This window comes from Prunus avium, chromosome 2 (genome assembly GCF_965620075.1).
Source record: "Prunus avium chromosome 2, drPruAviu1.hap1.1, whole genome shotgun sequence".
In the NCBI taxonomy this organism is placed as follows: domain Eukaryota; kingdom Viridiplantae; phylum Streptophyta; class Magnoliopsida; order Rosales; family Rosaceae; genus Prunus; species Prunus avium.
The window spans coordinates 27,023,898-27,047,506 of record NC_142285.1 but is presented as its reverse complement, the minus strand read 5'-3'; the positions used below and the strand labels follow the sequence as shown (position 1 = coordinate 27,047,506).

Here is a 23,609-nt window from a genome sequence, read left to right as displayed (position 1 = left end):
TCGATTCCCAACCCTACTTCAATAACAAACTTATATATTTAAAAGCTAACTACAAAAGACCCATTAGGTCATTTTCAATATAGGCCATGGGGTTTCAATTTTATAAATTTACACCCTCAGGGCTTGGTTGGTACGTCGGATTGTACTGAATAATTTATTTCGAATAGTATTTACTATTTTATCCATAATATTATAAGGTGTTTGGTGTTTTTCCAGATAAATAGTCTAACTAAGTTATACATATGATAAGATTTTTATTCTTTTATTTATTTTTTTTTGCAAAATCTATAAGACAAGATTGCATCAACTAACTCAATATCATAATTGTAGAACTTGGGACGTTTATTGATGGGAAAAAAAAAATCACATTTTGATATATTAAAAAAAAGGAGAACTTGCATAAATACCACCTGAACTTTCAGGCATGTGCGTTGTTACAACCTGAACTTTTAATTTTTATTTTTAACCACCTAAACTTTGTAAAGTGTTGCAATCCATTACCTACGTCTAACTCCATTAAAGTTTTAGTTAAATTTAAGGGTATTTTCGTCAATTAACTATAATTAAGAATAATTATATATAAAAAATAATTAAAAATACAAAAAAATAAAGCTAACCTCCATATCTCTCTCTCTTTTCTCTACTCCATCGTCTTTATTCCACCAAATATCATATCATATTGCAATGGTCCATTGATTTTGTTGCCTTCCTGTATTTCCTTCTTTTTTTTTTTTTGCCAAAACCTTCCCGCATTCATTTCATGGCTTGCACTCTTTGTTCAAAGGCTTGTCCTTCATTTCAATACAAATTCAGACTACAATTACTCTCTCTCACCCTCAATCCAGCAAATTCAAAAAATTTAACATCAAAGCTAGAATTTAAATTTGGTAACTTCATCATGGGTTTTGGGAAGGAATCAATTGCATTCCTAGTATATATAAATATCCCAAAAAGGTCCTAAACATCTGCAATTGACAAACAATTTCTAGGATTGCCTAAATTCAAGTACCAAAACACCAATGCAGTCCTTATACAGGACATGCCTATAATAAACTCCAAATTAATTAGAAAACAGAAATATAACCAAGCAATTAAGTCCTCTATGATCTCTAAATCTCTGTCTTCTTAGCAAGAGACTTGAGCCTAAATTTCCTTGTTGTGTTGGTTGTCACAAAAGAAACGGGTTGTGATTCCATTGGCAAGCTAGAGCTTGGTTGGTATGTTGATCTATTTGCTAAATTTGGTTGAATTGTTTGTTCACTAATGGTGTGTGCAGAGGGTGGGTTTTTTTTTGCTGTGGGGCAAATTGACGTTGGAAAAGTTGGAAAAGTTGGAAAAGTAGGAGTAGGGGTAGGGTGAAGGCGTTGTAATTAGGTTAACCTCTTTTTTAAAATCTGTTTTTTTATATAATTATTCTTTGTTATAGTTAATTGACAAAAATACTATTAAACTTAACGGAAATTTTAACGGAGTTAGACGTAGGTGGTGGATTGCAACACTTTACAAAGTTCAAGTGGTTAAAAATAAAACTTAAAAGTTCAGGTGATAATGATGCACATACCTGAAAGTTCATGTGATATTTATGCAAATTTCCCTATAAAAAAAAAAAACTTATTTTCTGATGGTTTTTGTGTTGACATCGTCCTTTTACCATCCTCCTCTAAACGAGATTTTACTAGACAGAGTCACATCCTGGTTGAATTGCTCTGACATCTTCAGCAACCCAACCCAACAAACAGGTCATACATTAACCCAACAAACAAGTCATATATTAATTTGCAAATCAAAATGAAGAAAATTGTTGCAAGGAGAGAACGTCAGAGCCGAACTTGGACTCGTTAAAATCTCCCTCGATAGGTGGAGAAATATCCGTTGATTGCAGAATTGACTTCGTGATGTTCTCTTTATCCTGGGGGCTTCTTCATTTGGGTATGCAAAGCCCACCAGCCCAACCCCAACCGTTGACTGGGTGCCTCTTGCATAGGAAAACCATAGGGAGAAGAAGATGAAAGTGTATGATATTTCACCATTGTTTTTCTTTCCTCACGTATTATTTAAACCGAGGTGTGTAGGTTGTATTCATTAGCCAAGTAAGGAGAGTATTAAAAGCCCAAACCGTTTAAAATAGTCAAGTAATTAAATAATACAAGTTGACGATATGAACTATTTACTTCTATCCAATGTACGAGCCCTCAATGTTTGTTTTCAAACATGTCCATTTTTTTTTATATGAAGACAAACATGTCCAATTTAATAAACCGTGTGGTTGGAATATTGAATCTCAATTCTCCCTGTGTTATTCAATGAGGATTGTGGTGGAAAATACACGATCTCATTCAACTTACATTCTCAATCAACCCAGACAAGATTGCTGACTTCTTCCATTTCTCGTCTTCTCAGACCAATTTGGACCTCTCATCTTGTTCAACGAATGCGACTTACCTTGAGGTTGAAACTTGTTCGTCCAATGTTGGAGAAAACTCTGAATACGAAAGAAATAAATCAGTGATGGTTGATGGCCTTTGCTCATGACTCATTCAAATCTCACGCCAACCAGAAATGTAAATGATTATAAAGAGGGCACATTATAGGGTAAATGTTACAAGAACTGACAAAGAAAAAATCAACTATCTTTCCCTCCACAGCTCCACTAAAAAAGTATTTAATAATTTGATACGAGCTCCTTGTACACTCACTACTAATTAATATTTATTGCTATAAAGGATTTGAAAATACCTATAAAATTTTCATGTTGAAATCCACTCATTTCCCTGAATAAAATTCTGCACAGAATATGTATTAACATGTTCAGATGGGATCTTGCTGCTAAATGACACTCTCTTGGACAAATCAGAACCAGCTCCAGAATTACCAAATTCCCCATAGAAAAGGGTTTTCAAAGCAAAGTCCCCACTCCAAGGCATCCATCCCTCTGGGGTGACAAGAGCTTCCATGTTACAGTTTATAAAAACTGTCCTCGAATACTCCTTCCATGGCCTCCCCAAGTAGTTCTTGTGCACTTGGGGCTTGCTGCGATACAACTTCATGTACTCTTCCGTGCCGTTGATCAAGCAGTTCTGAAATACGAAACCCGTCAACTGTGCGGGGTCTGTTCTGCCGTGGGCGGTGACTGCGTTGTTTTCGCCTTTCTCGGGTTTCTGCTGTCGAGGGCGGACGAGGATGTTGCAGTCTTGGAAAACCGCAGCTGAGTTTCCGAAGATGAAATCGACATTGCCTTGGATGTTGCATGACTTGTAGAACTGGCGGTTGCTGTGTGCGTAGAGAGTGTCCTGGTTGCCTAAGAATTCACAGCTCTCAATCACAGAGAGATCACTGTCTAATCTGAAGGCTACTGCTTGGTGGGCATCAGGACCTGCTGTGTTCTGGATTGTGAGACCACTGGCCATGAACCCATCACCAAGAACTCCTGTATAACAAGTGTTAAGAAACAATTAGCATCCTTAGTTGCTCAGGAAAGTATCAAAGCATAACAGGAAAAAGCTCAAAATGAGAATCAAAACAATAACATGTGCCAAACTAAAGGAAACACATTTCTGTTTTGTCCTACGACAAAATTATTGCTTATTGCTCAAAATAAAGACGTTCCTCGGCAATATCATCACAACTCCCAAATGCGCAACAGCAATACCAAACCAAATACGACAAGTAGTGGAATCTTAAGCTAAGCCTTCGAAATCAACCCAATAATCTTAGCAGCCAGCCATTATCCTAAGCACCCATACCTAACAAGATTAATTGAACAAACTCTCAATCTCTTACCATTCCCACTAAATACTTTATGTCTCAAAGAACGAGTTCATTTTACGTCAGAAACACATAAAAGTATAGCCGCAGTTGGGCAACAAACAATCACCCATGCCGCATATGCCTAGTTTCCCACCATTCTCTACATTTACAAAATTACAATTGCTTAGATGGACCGCACCATAAGAGTGTGTTCCAGCATGTACTGCACCCATCCTCCACAATTATGTGGGTGCGGACCCACACCACCGCACCACAAATAGTGTGATCCAGCATCTACTGCATTTTTTTCACTACCAAGTTGGAACAGCACTTGTGTGATTAAAATAAAATTAAAATTAAAATTAAAAAAGTGATGCAACGACTAATGACCTACCTACTGTGGCAGTGTTGTACGTGGAAATTCCGGGCTGGCCCACATTCAACGACCCAGTAATTACTGTTTTGCCCATCCCGTCGCCCAAAAACACCACGTTCCGCTTCTCTAAGGGCACCCTCACGATCTCGTCGTACACCCCAGCCTTAATACGAATCACGAACTTCTTCGCTCCCGCGTTATCCGGTGCGGCGTTTACCGCCTCCTGCACCGTCCTGTAGCATTTCTCGCTCTCCTCCTTGCACACCGTCACGTCCGCCTTTAAACCCGGCGGCACTCCGACCCGAACCTCCTGGCCGGACCCTCCACCCTCGACCCGCTCCCAGAACCCGTCGCGCTCGGTCTTGGGAGGGGCCCACGACTTGGTGTCGTTCCCGAAGTTGTCGTACGAGAACATCATGCTGAGGGCGTTGCTGGATTTTCCGATCAGCGAGTCGAGAAACGACATCGTTTGGTTGACCATCTGTGTGTCGTTGGCGTACTTGAGGGCCGACCAGCAGTCGTATTGGTAGAGTAGCGCGGCGCTCATCGAGGCACGTGCGTTTCTAATGCTTCCATGTGACAGGCTGTCGGTGGAGAGCGAAATGCGGTACTCGGAGTTGCCGAGGACGTCGACGCAGTTTTTAGAGGCGGTGGTGCGGTTTTCGTTGCCTGCGGACGAGTCTAGGATAGACTTGACCATCTTCTGCGCTGTGTGCAGGCCATCGATGGACACCTGGACGGCGGACTGGATGGTCTGGATTGGGGTGGTGTTCGGGTCAGTGACAACCCCGGCTAAGGAGGCCTGACACGCGTCGGGAAAGCGCGTGGCTTTGCAGGCTTGCTGGATCTGAGGGATGGGGGAGATGACGCGGCCGCGCGGCGGGTGGTGGTTGCGGGCGGCGGAGGTGAGAGAGAGAAAGATAGTGAGGGAGAGGAGGGCGAGGAAGAGGAAGGAGGCCATGGAAATGAGAAAGAGGAATTTGGGTTTGGGGGATGAAGAAAAACATGGTAGCTTGATGGGCTTTATGGGTTTTCGAAGATGATGGGTGGTCATGGCGTGATTGGCTGCGTTATGAATTTGGGTGCGGAGTCAATGGGTCAATTTTAGGAATTGGAAGTTAGTGGGTTTTGGTACTTGGATTTGGTTTGTTTGATTCTGGTTTAATTTTAGGCAATAGGAATTGAATTCACGAGACAGGTCACGGGCATGGCTTTTGGGGATTTTGGTTGCTCTGTGTGTCACGGATTTACAGAGAGCTAGGACAGGTTTGGGGATTTGGAGATTTCAGTGGAAGAAGGAAGGCCATCTGGCGGATTTGAATTGGGCTCGGGAAAAAGGCGAGCAGTAAACCACTGATCCGCAGCTCAATTATTTCTCTTTTGGTTTTGGAATTTGGATTCTTCGAATCGGTGGATGGTGGAGAGAGTTTTTGGTTTTGTTTTCAGTTTGGTATGTAACTGAAGGAGAAGAAGATAAAATATGTAGAATAACAACTCAATGGACTTTTCTAATTGGTTTACTGTTTTACTTTTTTTAACGGGTCAATGGTATCTTGACGAAACAAGAAGATAACAAACAAAATACTAATTCCCGTGACTCGTTTATGACAAACACATGTACTACTAATTTGACGGTATCTGTTTCATACAACGGCAATAATACTTTTTTGTTACTTCTGCCAATAATGTAATATTATTGGTTAGAATAGAAAAGTAGTATTATCTCCGTTACAAATAAAGTTTTCTACTATTTAATAATATGAACAGAATTTTGCCCAAATAGAAAGAAAATATACATATTAATGAATATTGTAAACATGATCATTTTCCTATTAAGATTTTAAGAAGTATAATATGGTCAATGTAGACAATCTGAGGTTTTGTTGTCAAACGGTAGGGAGATTGCATTAATAAATTATGCAACGATATACATTTCAAAAGTACCATATTTTATTATACTCTTAAAGAAGCATCCAATTCTGATTAGCCTCGATTATCTTCATTTATATATATATATATATATATATATATATATATATATATACAGAAATTCTCTTATGCGGACATCCGGACGTTATTATCGTGCGGACGCAGTGTATTTTGTACTACCCCTCTTTGTTTTCCTGCCTGTTTACAATAGGATCCGCACGATAATAACGTGCGGACATCCGGATAAGAGAATAACTATATATATATATATATATATATATATATATATATATTTGACTTTGCTTCTTCCTTCAATTAATTTCTTTGATTTCTTCATATTCTCCATCGATTGTATTGTTTGACTTTTTTAGTTTCATGCCTTTGAAAAAAAAAAAAAAATCATTACGCCATTATCTTAAAATTAAACTATATTTCACTATAATTATAAAACAAATCAGCGCCTGCAAATTGTTTCCACTCTTTGTGTTGTGACTAAATTTGCACAAAGAATGGAAACAATTTGCAGATCATGCCATGTTTTACTTAGGCCAAATTCTTCATGAAACGTTTTGAACTGCAGAGTATTTCTTTTGTATAAAGAAGAAAGATGATATATAATTCTCATGGCAGCACTTGAAGGAGAGGAGGAGATCGGCGAGACAAAGCAATTAATATAATCGAAATTTCACAGATTAATTAACAAGCCCCTCCTCTGCATGTGATGCAGCACATGTACCCAATACTTATGATAAAAGAGTTTTTTTTTATTTTTATAAAAACAATTAATGAAATATTATATAAGTACATGATCTTCATCAAGGAGAGTGGTAAATTTATAAGGTACAAGTTACAATCCCGGTCAGTCGCTCTCTAGTTTATGCGAGGAGGGCCTTGACGGTTAGGGTTAGGGTTTCTTCAGTTTTCTTTACTCATTTTCTGCGCCGTTTCTCTCAATCTTCTCTGATTGTCTTTTTTGGTTCTTCTTGGTGAATTGGGTATGACGTATTTTTTTGCTCTTTTGTTCTCCATGGGGTGGCTGTGTTGGCTTTCTTTGTGGGTTCCCAAGGAGCCAGTCGCTGGTGAGGGGTCTCCATCTTAACGCTATGGAGATGGCCACCGCCTCTTCTGCTCAAGGGGATGACAAGTATGTGACACTAAGCGGGAATTAGAAGCGTGCGAAAACTAGTGCTAAGCATCTGATTGTTAGTGGCATGGATTTTTCTGGTAAGCATAGTTTTTGTATCGAGGATTTTGTTGACAAGGCGAAGAAGACCAGCCTCGAGGGTTCTCCAAGATCTCCCTAATAATTCTCCTATGGAACGTTCGTGGGCTTGGCAACTGATGAACGTTCCTACTATGAATATCTTTCTTTGGAATTTTCTTCTGGCTAAGAGGCCAATGTTGGTCTCCTTTGCTTGTCAGCTGGAGTTTTGGATCAAGAAAATTGGAGGTGGCGGTTGGTGTTTGGCTGGATCTGTTATGATTCTCACAATACGTTTTTGACTATGTACGAAGAACTATGATGTTTTCTTTAAATCATAGGAGGCTTTCTTTGACAGTATCTGCGTAGTGATGAGATGTGTCTCAATGGTTTTGCGGTTGAGTGATTGGCTGGATCTATTATGATACTCATAGTACGTTTTTTACTATGTACGAAGAACTATGATGCTTTTTCTATATCTTAGGAGGACTTCGTTGACAGTACCTACGTAGTGATGAGATGTTGTTTTCAGGGTTATGTGGTTGGGGTTTAGGTAGGTTTGTTTCGTATAAGTTGTTTGACTCTTCTCTTTAGTCAATAGAATGTGTGGTACTCTTTCCTATCCCAGAATTTTGTTTCTCTGGGAAGGTTTTAACGAGGCCGCCGTTAAATACTAGTTCTTACCATGTAATGTTCCTTTCGGTTTAATGAAATACTATCTTTTCTATAAAAAAAAAAGTGTTACAACCACGGTCAATTTTACAGATCTTCATATCATTTTTCCTATGTTTGCAAATTGGCACAGTCACTCTATAGATTGAAACAAAGCTTCTAATAGTAGATACGAAAATGCATATTATATTTAAATTCAAATTCATCGGAAATTGCACCAATGAATAGATGTAAAGGGAATGGGAATATGCCACCTGCTATGTTGAAATTCCACAACCACCCCAAACCCCCGGGCGGAAATTGCTCCAATGAATAGATGGAAAGGATATGGGAATATGCCATTAAACTTGGGAGCCTGCTATGTTGAAATTCCTCAACCACCACACCCCAACACCAACCCCCCCCTCTTGCGCGCGGGGATGAGGGTTTTTCACACGCACTATCATGGGGATCTCGAAGCTCTGTATTTAGTGACTGTACATTTACCTGCAATTCATAAAATTTGGACCATTTAACTATGCCACATCGGCCACAATAATACCTTACAACAAAAACGATGTTGCCTTTATGATCATCTTCTTCAACTCCTCCTCTCTCAACTCTCTGACGCATGTTCCCTCTGTAAGAGCAAGTCCATCCATGAAGGCTAAGGCAAGGCAAAGGCAAGGCAATGGCTGCCACTATTCATGTGAATAGTGGCAGCCTTGCCTTAGTTGGTTCCACCTTTGGAAGGCTAGGGCAAGGGCAAGAAAAAAAAAAAGATTATGCAACAAAATATAAACAATTTAGAAAGTGAATAAAATTGTTATGTATTTATAGGGAAAACATCCATAATATTTTGGTTTTTTTTTATTAAAAAAAAATTGAATTTTTTTGAATTTTTTTTTGCTCGCTGACGTCAGCGTGATATCAACGCTGACGTCAGCGCCTTCGGGCTTGAGCCCAGGCAAGATTTGCCCGTGGGCTTGCCCAGGCTGGTGGGTCCCATGCCTTGCCCGGGCTTGTTCTCTACCGCTGGAGTCGAATTGGGCTTGCCCGAGCAGCCTTTTGCCCGGTTTTGCACCAACGCTGGACTTGCTCTAATGTCTTCACACTTTATTGATATTTTTCTCATCAATTTAATATGAATGGATTTTGGTTAGTAATTCTTTTTCATTGTGATGTGTGAAAAAACCTCTAATAGACAGAATATACTACATCAATTTCTTGAAAGAAAACCTTAATATGAGAAACTAAAAATCTTATAAGAAAGTTGGGTTTAAAAGTCATGCAAAAAAAGCACAAATGTATTGCAAGTTGCAAATCTACTCTTTTGGATAGCTTTCAATTCCAAATCCACTACTACAATTGACTTTTATTGAAAGCTGTAAACATCAGCTGCAATTGATTAGGAACATATTCCAATTGATTGCTATTCTGATACATAGCGAGGGCGTGGTCGTTTAATTGGAGTTAGACTACCAAGAAGCCAAAAGAGAAAAATAAAGAAGAGAAAAAAGAAAGACCAATTATAAAGAGGGAAGAGAAAGGAGTAGGTGCGACTGCAGACGAAGATGGAGGGATTGTTAGCCGTCTTCATTTTTATTTTTTCCGTTAAAGGGACTGTTAACGTCAGTTTTAAAGAAAATTGCAAACTTACTAAGTGGGTGATTTGACATGTTCTCATGCATTGAATTATTTGGATGGTCCATATTTTATGAAATGCGGGTAAATATACAACAATTTCTAAATGGAGAGGCTCGGGATTCCTACCATAGTGCCATGAGAGTTTAAACATGAAACCACTAGTTTGCAAGTCAATGTCCATTTTCACTGCCCTAAACCCCGTTGACAAAAACCAAAAACTTCTTTAGGATAGACGTGTGAAAAGTTTTTTTGTTTGTAATTAAATCCTTAAGAAGGTTTTTGTTTGGACCATTAATTAGTAGAACGCCTATGATAGACGTGTGATAAGTTTGGACCATGAATTGGTAGAACTTGGTATTAGGAGCTATACCATTCCAGATTGAAATTTTTGGGATGGCGAATGAATTCAATATTATCCTGATACAGATGAAAGAAAAAAACTTTCCCTATCCTATTTGTTACAGGAAAAGGTTTCTAGAACTTTCCCTTTTCTATCTGTTATAGGTCAGACCAAAAAAAAACCTATTCCTACTTGATACAGGGGCCATCAGCCAACTTTCCTTTTTCCTAGTATGAGTATGTTTCCCAATACGAGAAAAAAGAAAAAGAAAATATAATTCGTCTCCTTTTCCTAAAAGGACAAGGTGTTACGAGTAGACTATAAAATCACCCCAAAGTCTCTCAATCTTTGCAACTCAAATCACTCAATCCTTCAACTTCCATAGCCAGAAACGAAAAACTCTCCCAAGTTCTCAACTCAAAGTCTTAGTTAATATTACAAAGACCAAAACAATGGCCTCCGTTGAGATGAAGAAGATAACCCTGAAGACCAAGGATGGTGAGATCTTCGAGGTGGAGGAGGCTGTGGCCATGCAGTCGCAGACCATCAAGCACATGGTGGAGGACAACTGTGCCGACGGCACGATACCTCTGCCGAATGTGACCAGCAACATCCTAGCGAAGGTGATCGAGTACTGCAGGAAGCACAATGAAGAGGCCGCTGATGGCGAGAACAAAGAGGACATTCTGAAGAAGGCCACCGATGGCGACAACAAAGAGGACAGTCTGAAGGACTGGGACGCTAAGTTCATGACGGTGGACCAGGAAACTCTGTATCACCTAATCATGGCTGCAAATTATCTCGACATCAAGAGCCTGCTGGATTTGATCGTCCAAACTGTGGCGGACATGATCAAGGGAAAGATGCCTGAAGAGATCCGTGAGACCTTCAAAATCAAGAATGACTTCACACCTGAGGAAGAACAGAAGATTCGAATGGAGAACCAGTGGGCATTCGAGTGAGAGAGTTAGAGATCCCCTTACATACATGTTATTATTACATAATTTGACATTTTGTCTACTATTTTTCTTCTAGTTATAATTCAACTGTTCTTTTTTAAATAAATTTTTTTGTTAGGTGATTGCTTAGATGTAACCAAGATTTCTGCAAAACCTCTTTTGTCAAATATTTCTATCTAGAGTTATGTCTCCCAGTTTTGTGTGTATGGACGAAGCTTTTTGTTCTCAGATAAATTCTTAACAAATTACAGCTCTTGGAAATTAACTAAACTGGATTCACAGACCAAGTGCAGATTGATTACCTAACTGCTATGATCAATGGTAATGATAACTCATTACCAAACGGCAAAAGTTATCATGATTGCTCCTCTAATTTCTATTGGCAAGAAAAGCATAATCACCAAGATTGACATGCAACCAAAAGATCACAGGCAATAAGATTTATATATATATATATTTTTTTTTTCTATTGGCAATATTTGTCAAATACATATCAATATTAAAAAAAAAATGCAGAAATCAAGAACCTGATCAAAATTCCTGAGTTGTGCAACTCCTACACATCTTTGTACAGCAACTGATATTTGGGTATTCGTTCCGGCGGCAACGGGCAGCTCACGATCAGCTTCCCTTTCATAGCTCCTCTAAAAATAGCCTCGACGACATCAATGAAGTCCTGTTTTTGCTGAAACGCACCGACCCATTTGGTGTGATCCGCTGTTCCCGAGTCCATCTTCATGTGGTGGGCATTGAAGAAGAAAACCGTCGATGGAATCAGAGTGATGTCGAAGTATTTGGCGTAGACTTGAATGTCCTCAGAATCGATATCGACGAGCGCAATTGCTGCGAAATTTGAGACCTCTCGCGCCGTTTTGGCGAGGACGTCGTCGAGGAGGAGGCAGACGGTATCGGAAGCTCGGCCGAAGCGGAGGACGAGGACTTTGTCGATGGTGGATCTGATGAGAGAATCCACCTCTTGCTTCTTCGTCAGCGTCTTCAATAGGTAGCTCATCTTCCTGCCCTAGAGGCACAGATTTAAACGCAGTGAAGCAATTCGATAAGCAAGAGACATCAGGAGAATGGGTGCGGTTTGGGATATGAAGGAGATGAGAGAGAGAAAATTAAGATGTTGGGCCTTTGGGCCTCCTTTGGTATATTTTTATTGATGATTTTTTTTTTTAAAAAAAATGTCATAAAAATTGTCAAATTGGGATTTTGGGCTTTGAAAACATAAAGATTTGGAAAAAAATTTGAAAACATCAGTAAAAAAGAAAGCCAACTACAAACAACCTAAGCTATTAAAAAAAGATATTGTTGTTTCCCTCCCGACACTTACGCCACTTTCGCATCACATGCGCACAAACAAACAATAACATATAAATAACAAAATTTCTTATGCACATTAACAAACAAGAAAATACAAACAAAAATGTTCGGAAAGAGTAAATAACAAAATTCCCTTTTTATGTGAACGTGGGATTTAACTAAAGAAAATTAATGATACATATAGTGCTCGTTTGGTTTTGCTCGTTTGATAAACTGTGAGAAAATCACTTATTCTTAAAAATTGATGTGAGAGAAAGCTATAAGGGAAAATATTTAATGAGGTGCTTTCATTTTCTGATTATGCAGGAATCTGTTTTGAAGAGACGCGGGGTTTAATGATTATGCCGCAATCATTTTCTGATCATGAGGAAATCAATACCAACAACACTTTTAACAAAAAGTTTACTATACGCCAAACTGCTTTCTCTCATAGCTGATTTCTCTCACAACAAATCTGACAGCGATTATCTTCACAGCACAGCAATGCCAAACTAGCCCATAATGTAAGGTATAGGGTTTATGTATTTGTAAATCATCCATAATCAATGTATGAATTTAAATTTATGGTTAATTACAATTTAGTACCCTATAGTTACACCCTTAAGACATGTTAGTCCATATCTTTTCAATTTTAACAATCACATACCCTGATCTTTTAAATTTGTTACAATGTGGTTCCGTCGTTAGGATTTCCGTCAGTTCTCTCTGTTAGTTGCCTACGTGGCACTAAATTTCCCACATTTTATTTTATTTTTTAATTTTAAATTGATTAAAATATTAAAAAACCAAAAAATTAAAAATTAAAAAAAAATCCCGCTCTCTCCTCCAATTCCCCAATTTCTTCCTCCTTCCTCCCGATTTCTTCCCCCTCCCAGATTTCTTTCCTCCCCCAATTTCTTCCCCATCCAAGATTTCTTTCCTCCCTTGATTTCTTCTCCCCCCTCCTTCCTCCCAATTTCTCCCCCATAGTACCACAAGAAACAACACACTGGCAGTATAAGCATCAATAATCTTGCCTCAAAAACCATAGTCTGATAACACCCCTGAAATCAAATCATGCAATTATATGAATAAAATATTAAATTTCTTCCCCCTCCCAGAAATCCTTCCTTCCAATTTCTTCCCCCCAATTCCTCCCGATTTCTTCTCCTCTATGATGGCGTCAGGGAAGTCTAGATCGGAGGTGATGGAGATGAGGGCTGGTTGTTGAACTCGGAGAGGAGCGAGTCGATCCAGGAGGTGAGGTCGGAGGGGTTGTAGAGAAAGGCGTTGGAGGCGAGCTGGGAGAGGTCATTGGGGGAGTTGACTATGACGGTCTCGATGCGCTCGAGGGGTTGAGTGACATGTAGGTTAGAGGAGCGGACCTTGTAGCTGGCATCAGCCATATAGCCTTCGATCTCAGCGGATGGTGGAAGAAGAAATCGGAGAGGGGGGGAGAGAATAGATTTGTGTGGGGGTAAGAAATTTGGGGGGGAGAGAATAGATTTCTATAAAAAAATTCCAAAGATATATTCAGCAAAAAGGATGTTCAAATAGTTAACATCCGAAAAAAAAACCCAAGATTTGAGGTATGGAATTACTTATGCACTTCAACATTACTTAAACAGGAAAAGAATCTCAAGTCTGGAACCTATTTTATTATAAAGTTAGAAATGCCACATGGATCGTTGTTGAGGGGAAAAAAATGTGAATGAAAGATCCCACTGGATTGAATTTAATCCATGAAAGGAAATAGAATATTTCATAAAACTAGGTTAATTGTATGGTCCAAAACGTTTCCTATTGTATCTTAACTGAAAAAAAAAAGTTTAAGTAAGCTTTAATCCAAACCACACAGGTTAGCTACTGGAACAATTTTGTGCTAACCTGGTCTATCAAGAACAATTATCGAAAAACTTTTATAAAACGAAAATTGGAACAGAAAAAGAAAATAAAAGAACACAATATGCACGTTTAAGGAAAAATGCAAATGCATTTAATCAAAGAGAAAGGCCTTAAAATACATCAATAACAAACTTGAGACCATTAGTCTGCAAGTCAAGATCCATTTCCACTTTTCAATAGAGAAAAACAATAATTATTCATAAATTAAGTACAAAGACCGTAAGCCACAAGAGGCCAGTACAAATACCCATAAAAAAGGTTAATACAAAGATGAAAGCATAGTAACCACGAAAATGTTAATATGACTGGCCTGATATTTTTCCAATTTAGGGTATAATATTAAAAAAATAAAAAATGCTTACATTATAGGCCGGCTCGGGTAAGGCATTGCCTCGCCATATGCAGCAGAACCAAACTGAAAATCGCTGATTTGGTTTGGATAGTATTCTCAATAAAACTCATCAATGGAACCCTGTATGTGTGGTCAGTCCACCCCATTTTATCGGGTTGTGTAGACAGAGTGTTGATAAAATAATATCAATGTTCATGAAAATAATATGCCTCATTGAGTGAAATTCACTGCCATTATGGACCCTGATTTTTTTGTATGTTATGATTAATTTTTTTCCAGATATGGTATGATTAATTGAGTATCAAATGAAATAAAATAAATATTTTGACAGTTTGTGTTTCAGATTTGCAATAAAGAAAATTCGAGTGCAATGAGTATAAATCATCCACAATAGTTTACAAAATAACGTTGCACCTAAATGAGATGTTGGGCAGCAAGGCTTATGACTCGACTTGACTCGAGGGAAAACTGAAATCCAGGCCAACCTGATTCAACTAGGACGGGTCACTCGGCGGATTGCCAGGAGAAGAGCTCTCTCCTATTATACAGACATCAATTTTTGTTTTTCTTTCCATTTAATAAAAAAGAAAATAATAAGTCCAAAGTCCAACTTGTCTCTTACAAAGGTTTTGCATCATCTTGGACGTTCTTTAAGGCTTATGAATTTTCTATACAAACACCAAGAATCTGAAACACCAACAGGGAACTCACAAACCATTCATTTGTTTATCTCTAATGTCATTTGCCCCATATGATTCATGAACATGACATTGATTCCGAGTCACCCTGTCTATTTTCTGGGAGTTCAAGTCCTTCTGAAAAGATGAACTTGCCTGTGGCTCCAAAGACGTTCGCTATCTGCAAAATTACAGTTTGACATGCTGCTGTCGTTGGCAGGACAGACGCTGGAAGACACGGTATACATTTGGGAATAAATTCCTTCTTATTGAAAGTTGGAGCATAGAGTGATAGCGCTGCCCGACAAAATAGGAACCTGAAGGAAGAAGACATAATTTATACAGAGATACATGTATCACACACACAAGGGAGAGTAGAATTTGTACAACTTAAGTACTGGAGAGAAACACTAAGATGACAAGGAACCGTTCGCCCAAAAGATAAGACCTCTAGGAAAAAATCAGCAAAGAGATGAAAAGGTTAACCAATTTGAGAGCATTAATACAAAGAGCTGATAAAGGTTTGATTTTCCATGCTCACAGTGACAAAGAACCAAAAGATGTGTTTGTAAGAGCAGTCCATAAAGCTTTATAGTGGTAGGCAAAATTACAACCAAAAAAAAAAAAAGAAAAAAAAAAGAAGAAAGTAAAAAAGAAGAAGAAAACACTAGAGACTCTGCAGGGCTGCACATTATATACTTTTACATAAGAGCAAAGAAGAAACAGAATAATACCGCAAAAGGAGTCGCCTTAGGAATGGGTCACTCAAAATCTGTGCCCAAACAGGATCAATAGTGTCTGATGTCACCAAAGTAGACCCCCAGTCACTAAATGAACTGGAAAGAAGCTTCTCAGCCTTGTTATATGTATCCTGACATTTTCATTCCATAAATTTTTAGGAAACACTAAATAAATGTATTTTTCAAGTATAAAGAGAAAAAAGTGTCAACTTTTACGCACCATGTCAATGTCAGATCCTGAAATACCGAGCAATAAACAGAAAGCCTGCAAAGGAGCTGTGAGGAAAATAGTGAACAGGCTTCCACTTGAATGACGAGAGGAACCAATAGCAGCAATGTGATATGAAGAACTAGAAGATAGGAGCATTGCAGGTGTTTCACCTTTTTGTACTCCATTTACGGCCTGAGCACAGTTTAAACATTAATTATCTTCTCTATAGTTTAGAGTAATAGAGATTTCTACTGATCCTTAAATGAATTTTGAGAAGAGGGAAAAAGGGGGGAAAATGAGCATAGGTCTCACTCATCAAGCTACCAGACCAATAATTCTGCTCAGTGGACACAGAGAGAGAGAGAGAGAGAGAGAGAGAGAGAGAGAGAGAGAGAGAGAGAGAGAGAGGAGGGTTAAGATTATTAAATAGTGACAGGTACATACATCTAGGTGTCATCTGATTCTTTGGGGAGTAGATATAACTGACTATGCAAGTCTAACAGTACCCAATTACTATATACATTAACAGCTTCTTCAGAGAACAATATCACACATTTGTAGAAATTTGAAATCACTACCAAAGACAGTACTCAACCTTCAGTCATTTTGTGAACTTTAAGAAATTAGCCAATTTAGGAATGATCAGTGCATCCAATGAGGCCATATGAAAATTTTAAGAGATGTAACATAAGGGGAGAGTTAGGAACTTGCAGCAGATATTGTAGTGTGATATGAAGAGCTAGAAATATTTATATATTTCTGAAGTACAATTAAATATACTGATTTTTATAACATCTTTCAATACACTTCACCTGAAGCGTTTATATATTTTTGCAGAAAGATGTTTTGGTGGTGTAATACTAAATGCTGCAGAACGAGAGCACTGCAAACTTTAAACATAAACTTATTTGCTTAAAACACTTAGAGCTAATCTACGGACCATAAATCTATTGAGTTGTAACAAGAGATTATCCAGCTACCCTTGATATTTTAAACCTCACAGCATATCTTCAATTTTAAATCCCTAAACTTCTTTACAGGTAAAAAAAATTATTGAGATTCCAGTCCAACCCTCATACACACATCTAGAAATTTCTAACTAAAGGATGTGTAATAACAAAATAGAGTTAATATACTTACCTCAAAAGCTTCACTGTTGTCACAGTCAATGACTAGAAAAAGTGGTCTTCTTGTAAATGGAACCAAGTCACTAGGATAAATGCTATTCATTCCTGAAAAAGGTATTGCGTATAATATCAGAATAGTTGATCCTTAGAAGTTATTCAAAACAAGGAAATCAAACAAGATCCAAGTTTGAGCAAGCCATTCCTATTGTTCAATTCAATATCTTCATAAACAATAACCAGGAAAATCCATTGATGAATTACACATTAGTGAAACATGACATGTGAGAAACAACAAATGTAGCTCTTGAATTTCTATGGGTACATAATTACAAATTCACTACAAAGTAGTAAAATATTTTGCTTCTTATTCAACCAAATCAATCTCTTCTTAAACCCACTCAACCTATCCTACCCCTTCAACCCCCATATATTCAGAAAACATATAACCTTATATATTTTATTATTGCTGCCAGTACTAGAGATCACTTGATTTGAACCAAGGCACCTCCTAATCAAGAGTGCATCATTAGCTTCTCCTTGATGCACGCCTACAACCTCATCTTGCAAGAACTCACACAAAGGGAAGAAAGAACGACAAACTACAAATTCTGACAAAACACTTGGCAGGCATTTCAGATGTTTTGAGTTTTTCTTTCTTTTGCTAGGCCAACTTTTTAGGGACATCGTGCAAATCTAGACCCAAGACGAGCCCTTAGACAACACTTTTAATATACTTATGCATATAACCAAATTTAATCATTTCAATGGATGGTATGTAATTATTTGTTCCTCATCAGTTTCAGTAGATGGTTTGCAATTATTTGGTCCTCATTTATTTGAAAATTACCTCCATTTCCATGGGTACCAAACTGTAAACAACCCGCTTGAAAGCTTGAGCCATCTCCTTTACTTTGTCCGCGAGAAGGGTTTAGTCTATCAGATGGATAAGCCAACGTAGAAGGGGAGTTCACATCTGAGTACATTCCAGCACCTGCTGGGGACATAATATCTATTAAATGAACCATTTTAATTATGAAAAGAAATGTTGATTTACACAACACATAAACAAAACAAAACCCCTGAGCTAAGATACAAAACTAATTTTTCACACCTGAAGCTGACAGATATATCAAGATAACTCCATCAGGGGGAAGCTCCTCACAAATTGTGGCCAAAACCTGCCAGTCATGCAAACAGTATTGAAAAGTTATCACCTATGCAGCTCTTAATTAAAAATAATACATCGTTATTGCAATCTTGCAGAGAGAGGATCATTATTCAGATACAAGGAGAATTAACTATTGCAAAAGGGAAAAAATGATGGTAAGAGTTATATTTGATCCAAACCCATTCCATATGTGTTTACTGAAAACAATGGTGTGCTTACTCAAAGTCACAGTATAAATAAAAATTGTTCATTATTTTACAAATTGATATGTAGTAATTATTAGCTTGATCCTCCAACTATAGATACTATGATGCACAGACATGCCTCCTACCACACCTGATGCCCATCAGACGTGGACAGGCACTCAATAAGCCTCTAACGTACGTCAGATGGAATTGCTTAAGTGTCTGCAAAAAGAAAAAGGATTATGGGCCATGACACAACTGTGACACAATCCAAACACATCTGGGTCCTATACAAGATTTGGCCCATGTACAACAAGAATCATACCTTAAAAAAATTCTTTTACTAGAATGAAGCATGAAACTTCAGTTTCTAGCATAAATCCTACAAAGATGGCCGAAACTAATTGCATAGAGGGGATGAGGGGGCAGATGTAACAGAATCAAGGAGAAACTCTGTTGTCATATACAAGTTTGTTGTGACACAGATGCATAGCAGGATGATAGCTGCTCAAATCAAGAACAAAAGGACATGCTTCTATGTAACTTGCATTAAACTTAAGAGGGATATATTTCAGAAAAAGAAACTCCCACCTCTAGTCTTTGAATTCATTCTAGTAGTTCAAATAAACAGGGTTTTCCATGGTTTTTCCATTTAAGTTGATTCTCATTGTTTTACAAAGGCACTGCTTTTAAGACTTTCGGTAGTCAATGCCATTGAACATAACTAGTATATGGAAGAAAGGTTACAACCTCATCATAGATTTATACTACTGTAATCTCAATACATCCAAAATGTTCTACAAGCTAACAAGTCAAGAGCGACGAGCAATTGATCAGTAAATTAACATTACCCATTATACTCACTGCTAGAAAATGGGTAACAGAAGGACGATATAAGACAGCTTTTCGTGGGTTTGATGGCAGGGTAGGATCAGAAATATCCTGGGAGTAGTTAATGCGGCTGGACGCTGGTGCCCCATTCTGACCATTTTTAGCACCACTTGACTGGTAAAATGAGCCACTAGGTTCCCACTCCAGACACTGAAGCATCCTAAAAGTGTCAAGAGTGAGCTCTGAAAACTTTACCTGATTTGGTTGTAACCATAGAGAAAACAGAAAATGTCACAAAAGTAGTCCAGTTATTATATTCATAAGGAATCAAAAAATATGTAAATGAGAACCTTGACTACTTTGTGGATTGGAAACATCAACAAGTAACTGAGAACCTATTCCAGTTATTTTTGCAGATTGGAAAGCTGTTCATATCTTTTTTGTTGTTTTTTTTTTAAAATTCAAGAAAAACAATTTTCACTAAATTAAAGATGATAGTTACAACACATAAAACAAGAGGTCCCCTTAAAGATCATCCATCTGAACCACATCTAGAAACAGAAAGATCAAAATAGAAAAAGAAGAAAAGAGAACTACATAGTCCACAAGGATTGGCTGTTTTGTTGTTGTTAGCTAGAGCTTTTGTGCACTAGCTGTTTTATATTAAGTGACACAACTTGTCCACAAAGGATTGCAATTTACTTTAACAATTATTGTTTTATTGTCCAAGAGAAAAAGAGTGAAGGAAAAACCTCAATACCTAACCTCATTATGATGGTAGCTGCTCAGTATCGCATCTCGTAGTCTCAAAGACCTCTTTGCAACTGATGTGGAAACATGTGGTAAGGAATCTGGATGACAGTCTAGGACAAGACTATACCTCAAAGGCCTGATATTCATAAAAGCTGTGTCAGCTTTCAAAAATCTAACTATTTCCTGAATCACCAGCTTCCATTCTTTAAAATCAGTTTCCTGGAAACAAGATCATTAAAATGTCACTATAAAACCTATCTGCAAGAACACAAATGCTTAAACTTTTCAACTTCCATTCATGAATTTGAGCGGGGAAAAGTAAGTATAGAGTTGTGCATTACATATTACAAGGAAACAAAACCGTATGACTAAGTCATAGACCGCAGTTAACCCCATAAATATCAAAAAAAGAAATTATGATTTTACAATCAAAGCTACAACATCCATTTGGGAATCCATAAAATCAAACCAAACTGATGTTTTTCCATTATTCTCAATGACTGCAGAGCCTTTTAAAACTATTCCTTTATCCATGATTTTATTATGAATGATTGCCTAGTTAGTTATATATAATCTTATATAAATACTGAGATATATTTATTGCATTCTTATTTCTATTTCCTTTTTTGTATATACTTGTACAGATTTTCGATAATTTCTTGTCTTTTGAAGTTTGAAATTATGTACTGGGGATAAACACACAAAAATCCACACTAAATTTAATTTTTCATTTTAAAAACGAAACAAAAATAGACAGAGCAATTCAATGTTCACGAGTAGTTCAAGAAAAAAACCTTAATAACAAAATACTGAAAAAGCACAAACCTGGAAGGTCCTCTTGCACTCATCAACCAAAACTCTGAGCTGATTAAGCAGCTGCTGCACCATCTCCCGCCGATTCAAAAGCAAGCAGACCATGAGAAACCTAGAAATGAACCTGAGCTGCTTGCTGGCCAAGCCCAGGTCCTGAAACATGCCCTCCTTAAAGTATTCTCTGCTCAGAATCGCCTCATAGAATATGTAAGCCTCGGAGAGGTAGCTGGCCTCGCTGGTCCGCATGTACTGGCCCAAGTACAGCTGAGCGATTCGCGACGCGATCTCGCCGATCTCCGATCGACGAAGACCGGCCTCCACGAGCTTTTGGCGATTTTCTTGCTGGAACTTCCATAGCTGCGTGTACACCTTGAAGACCTTGTAGAAGTAAGCATCGTACTCGTGCCTGACCACAATTTTGAGAAAATAAATAAATTAAAATTAAAATTAAGAAATAAATTTTGAAAATTTAGATTTTGATGCAAGAAATGGATGGGAATTGGAAGAACCTGTTGCGATGGTAATAAGGGAGCTCTCGAATTTTGGAGAATTTTTTGTCGGCTTTGTGGAGAAGAGACCAGTAGAACTCGCTAACTGGGATGTTGGGGGTTGGCTGTGCTTGCATTGTCGTTTTGGGTTGGTGTGGTGTCGTTTTGGTGGGGGTGGTGGTGGACTGGAAGTGTGAGTGAGCTAAGGAAGGAGGAGGAAGAAAAGGAGGAGCGAGGAATTTGTCTCCATTTTCTTTCTCAGTTCAGTAAACTTTGGAAATGGGCTTTCTGTTTGGGCCATGTAAGGGTCGCTAGGTTTTGTTTTGACATTTTTTTTTTTCATTTCTCCATCAACAAAATAAATCTATATATATTTCAATTAATCCCCAAAACATGTTAGATTTTCTTTCCCAGGAAAAAGGGACTCGGCAACGGTTTTTAGGTATTCGGCCAATGGAGTCTAGTCAAATAAAAAACGACCTTGACTTGTGGATCAAGGATCTCTATTTTCTTGTAATTTAAACTATCGTTTGCATTAAAAAATGACATTCGAACTTGGTTTTTTTTTTTTTTTTTTTTTCCAATGTCCTATAACCACAATCTCTCCTCTTTAATGCATAAAAAAGTGTGGCATTAAAGTGTGAAAAAAAATAACAAATATATCTAGTTTTGATTCGGCAACGGTTTTTAGGGATTCGGCCAATGACTAGCCAAATAAAAAAGGGTCTTGACTCGTAGATTAATGATCTCTATCTCATTGTAATTTAAACGATATTAATGGTCTCTATCTCCTTGTAATTTAAAGTATCATTTGCATTAAAAAAGGACATTCGAACTTGATATTTTTTCTAATATTATATAATCACGGTCTCTCCTCTTTAACGCATAGAAAAGTGTGGCATTAAAATGTAAAAAAATAACAAATATATCTAGTTTTGGTAGATACGGTTGAACTTGTGACTTGTGACATCTTCTAATCTTCCGATATTTGAACTTAGGACAACCTTCGTGGGCTGCCTCTCCTCTTTCCCCAATCACTCTTTAATGTTTACTAATATATAGGAAACAATATATTACTCTTCCAATTCCGAGAGATCCAATACTCTCTCTCATTTGAGGGCCTAAAGGAACCATAAGATTATATTGGAAAATTGTTTTCTCATTCATCTGTTTAAATTACAAGTTCAAAGCATTGAGGTTTCGCCCAATAAATTGAAGTTGAAATTTACAAGTCTTAAACTTCAATTTTTTTTTGGGGGGGTCTGAATAAGAACTTTATTAACAAAACGCTAAAGCAGCTCCAACAAAACGCAGCAAACAAGACAGAGACTAAACCAAGCTCCATACAGAGAGCCGAGACAAATAGCCAAAGTCACAAAAGAGCCAAAACTAAAGCAACAATATTTCATGAAAACCTCCCTGAGTGTAGCAGCAACCGAAAAATTTGAGTCGATTGCTGGTTATAGAATTATGCAAAAGGAAATAAAGAAAAATACTTATGCAAAATAAAATCTTACAATATCAAAAGAGTAAAATAACAACGTTTTAAGTATGACCATAAAATTGTTATGAGAGCAGTTCCAGCAGTTCCAACAGAAGGGGTTGGGGGGCTGGGCCAAAAAGCTATTTCCAACAACAAAATGAAGCCCGGGCAGGAGGTGGGACCCAGCGACCTGGGCTGGCCCGAGGGCAAGTCGAGCCCCAGTTCCAAAATGAGGGCGGACTGACGTCAGCGAGCGGAGCTTAAATTTTTTTAGCGTTGGCTCGTGAATGCACGCACCAACGGTAAAAAAATTTGAACTCCGCGCACTGACATCAGCCCTGCACTGCGCCAATGGCTCTGGGCCACGTGTCGTCGTCTGGGCGCTCCGATCGTGATTTTCTCTTCAATCCAAAGACAATCAATATTTTTGCAATAAAAATATGAAAAAAAAATTCCGAATTTTTTTTTAAAAAAACACCAAAAAATATTGGAATTTTTTTTCTATAAATACCTACCAATACTCTTCACTTTCAACACCAAATCCTCATACATTTTCTTCTACTTCTACTATTATTCACTTTTTACTCAACATTTTATTCACTTTCAAATTTTATTTTTCCATATTATCTTTATGGCTTCTTCTATTGATGGTGTTGGGGGCATGGAGCACCATGGAAGATGTATCCGATTATGAGATATGAATAGTATTAACACGTAGGAA

General features: G+C 37.8%; 3 protein-coding genes and 1 pseudogene across 6 annotated transcripts; 1 reads left to right on the top strand and 3 right to left on the bottom strand.

Moving 5' to 3' along the window:
• Positions 1 to 2,274: 2,274 nt before the first annotated feature.
• On the bottom strand, positions 2,275 to 5,587 carry LOC110752711 (putative pectinesterase/pectinesterase inhibitor 51). 2 transcript variants are annotated; one of them, XM_088248810.1, is made up of 3 exons: positions 4,142 to 5,587; positions 2,737 to 3,427; positions 2,275 to 2,482 (listed from the first exon to the last, which is right to left on the bottom strand). In XM_088248810.1, the coding sequence occupies exons 1-2, from the start codon at positions 5,175 to 5,177 to the stop codon at positions 2,748 to 2,750; spliced, it is 1,716 nt and encodes a 571-aa protein (XP_088104936.1). In that variant the 5' UTR covers positions 5,178 to 5,587; the 3' UTR covers positions 2,275 to 2,482; positions 2,737 to 2,747. The 2 variants fall into 2 exon arrangements, with proteins under 2 accessions (XP_088104936.1, XP_088104935.1); XM_088248809.1 differs by lacking the exon at positions 2,275 to 2,482 and having other exon boundaries at positions 2,543 to 3,427.
• Positions 5,588 to 9,879: 4,292 nt separating this feature from the next.
• LOC110752709 (mRNA splicing factor, thioredoxin-like U5 snRNP) lies at positions 9,880 to 11,983 on the bottom strand. 2 transcript variants are annotated; one of them, XR_015833771.1, is made up of 3 exons: positions 11,378 to 11,983; positions 11,153 to 11,226; positions 9,880 to 10,803 (listed from the first exon to the last, which is right to left on the bottom strand). XR_015833771.1 is itself a non-coding variant. In XM_021953423.2 (2 exons), the coding sequence occupies exon 1, from the start codon at positions 11,860 to 11,862 to the stop codon at positions 11,407 to 11,409; it is 456 nt and encodes a 151-aa protein (XP_021809115.1). In that variant the 5' UTR covers positions 11,863 to 11,981; the 3' UTR covers positions 9,880 to 10,803; positions 11,378 to 11,406. The 2 variants fall into 2 exon arrangements, 1 of the variants encoding a protein (XP_021809115.1); XM_021953423.2 differs by lacking the exon at positions 11,153 to 11,226 and having other exon boundaries at positions 11,378 to 11,981.
• Positions 10,344 to 11,146, top strand: LOC110752708 (SKP1-like protein 1A pseudogene; annotated as a pseudogene).
• A 2,773-nt stretch (positions 11,984 to 14,756) lies between the features above and the next one.
• LOC110752707 (signal transducer, putative (DUF3550/UPF0682)) lies at positions 14,757 to 21,719 on the bottom strand. Of its 2 annotated transcripts, XM_021953420.2 has the most exons (10): positions 21,427 to 21,718; positions 20,930 to 21,323; positions 20,117 to 20,323; positions 19,385 to 19,606; positions 18,279 to 18,345; positions 18,015 to 18,158; positions 17,181 to 17,272; positions 16,050 to 16,232; positions 15,824 to 15,960; positions 14,757 to 15,406 (listed from the first exon to the last, which is right to left on the bottom strand). In XM_021953420.2, exons 1-10 carry the CDS (start codon positions 21,540 to 21,542, stop codon positions 15,169 to 15,171), a joined length of 1,800 nt encoding a protein of 599 aa, XP_021809112.1. In that variant the 5' UTR covers positions 21,543 to 21,718; the 3' UTR covers positions 14,757 to 15,168. The 2 variants fall into 2 exon arrangements, with proteins under 2 accessions (XP_021809112.1, XP_021809113.1); XM_021953421.2 differs by lacking the exon at positions 19,385 to 19,606 and having other exon boundaries at positions 21,427 to 21,719.
• Between the last annotated feature and the right edge of the window lie 1,890 nt (positions 21,720 to 23,609).

What these genes read in the sequence shown, in the direction of transcription:
- LOC110752711 (XM_088248810.1), bottom strand. Translation starts at nt 5,177, where the DNA reads ATGACCACCCATCATCTTCGAAAACCCATAAAGCCCATCAAGCTACCA. An exon ending in GTACAACACTGCCACAGTAG is followed by an intron (nt 3,428 to 4,141) that starts GTAGGTCATTAG and finishes CTTGTTATACAG; the next exon opens with GAGTTCTTGGTGATGGGTTC.
- LOC110752707 (XM_021953420.2), bottom strand. Translation starts at nt 21,542, where the DNA reads ATGCAAGCACAGCCAACCCCCAACATCCCAGTTAGCGAGTTCTACTGG. An exon ending in CCTTATTACCATCGCAACAG is followed by an intron (nt 21,324 to 21,426) that starts GTTCTTCCAATT and finishes AATTGTGGTCAG; the next exon opens with GCACGAGTACGATGCTTACT. An exon ending in ACAACAGTGAAGCTTTTGAG is followed by an intron (nt 16,233 to 17,180) that starts GTAAGTATATTA and finishes AACTGTGCTCAG; the next exon opens with GCCGTAAATGGAGTACAAAA.
- LOC110752709 (XM_021953423.2), bottom strand. Translation starts at nt 11,862, where the DNA reads ATGAGCTACCTATTGAAGACGCTGACGAAGAAGCAAGAGGTGGATTCT.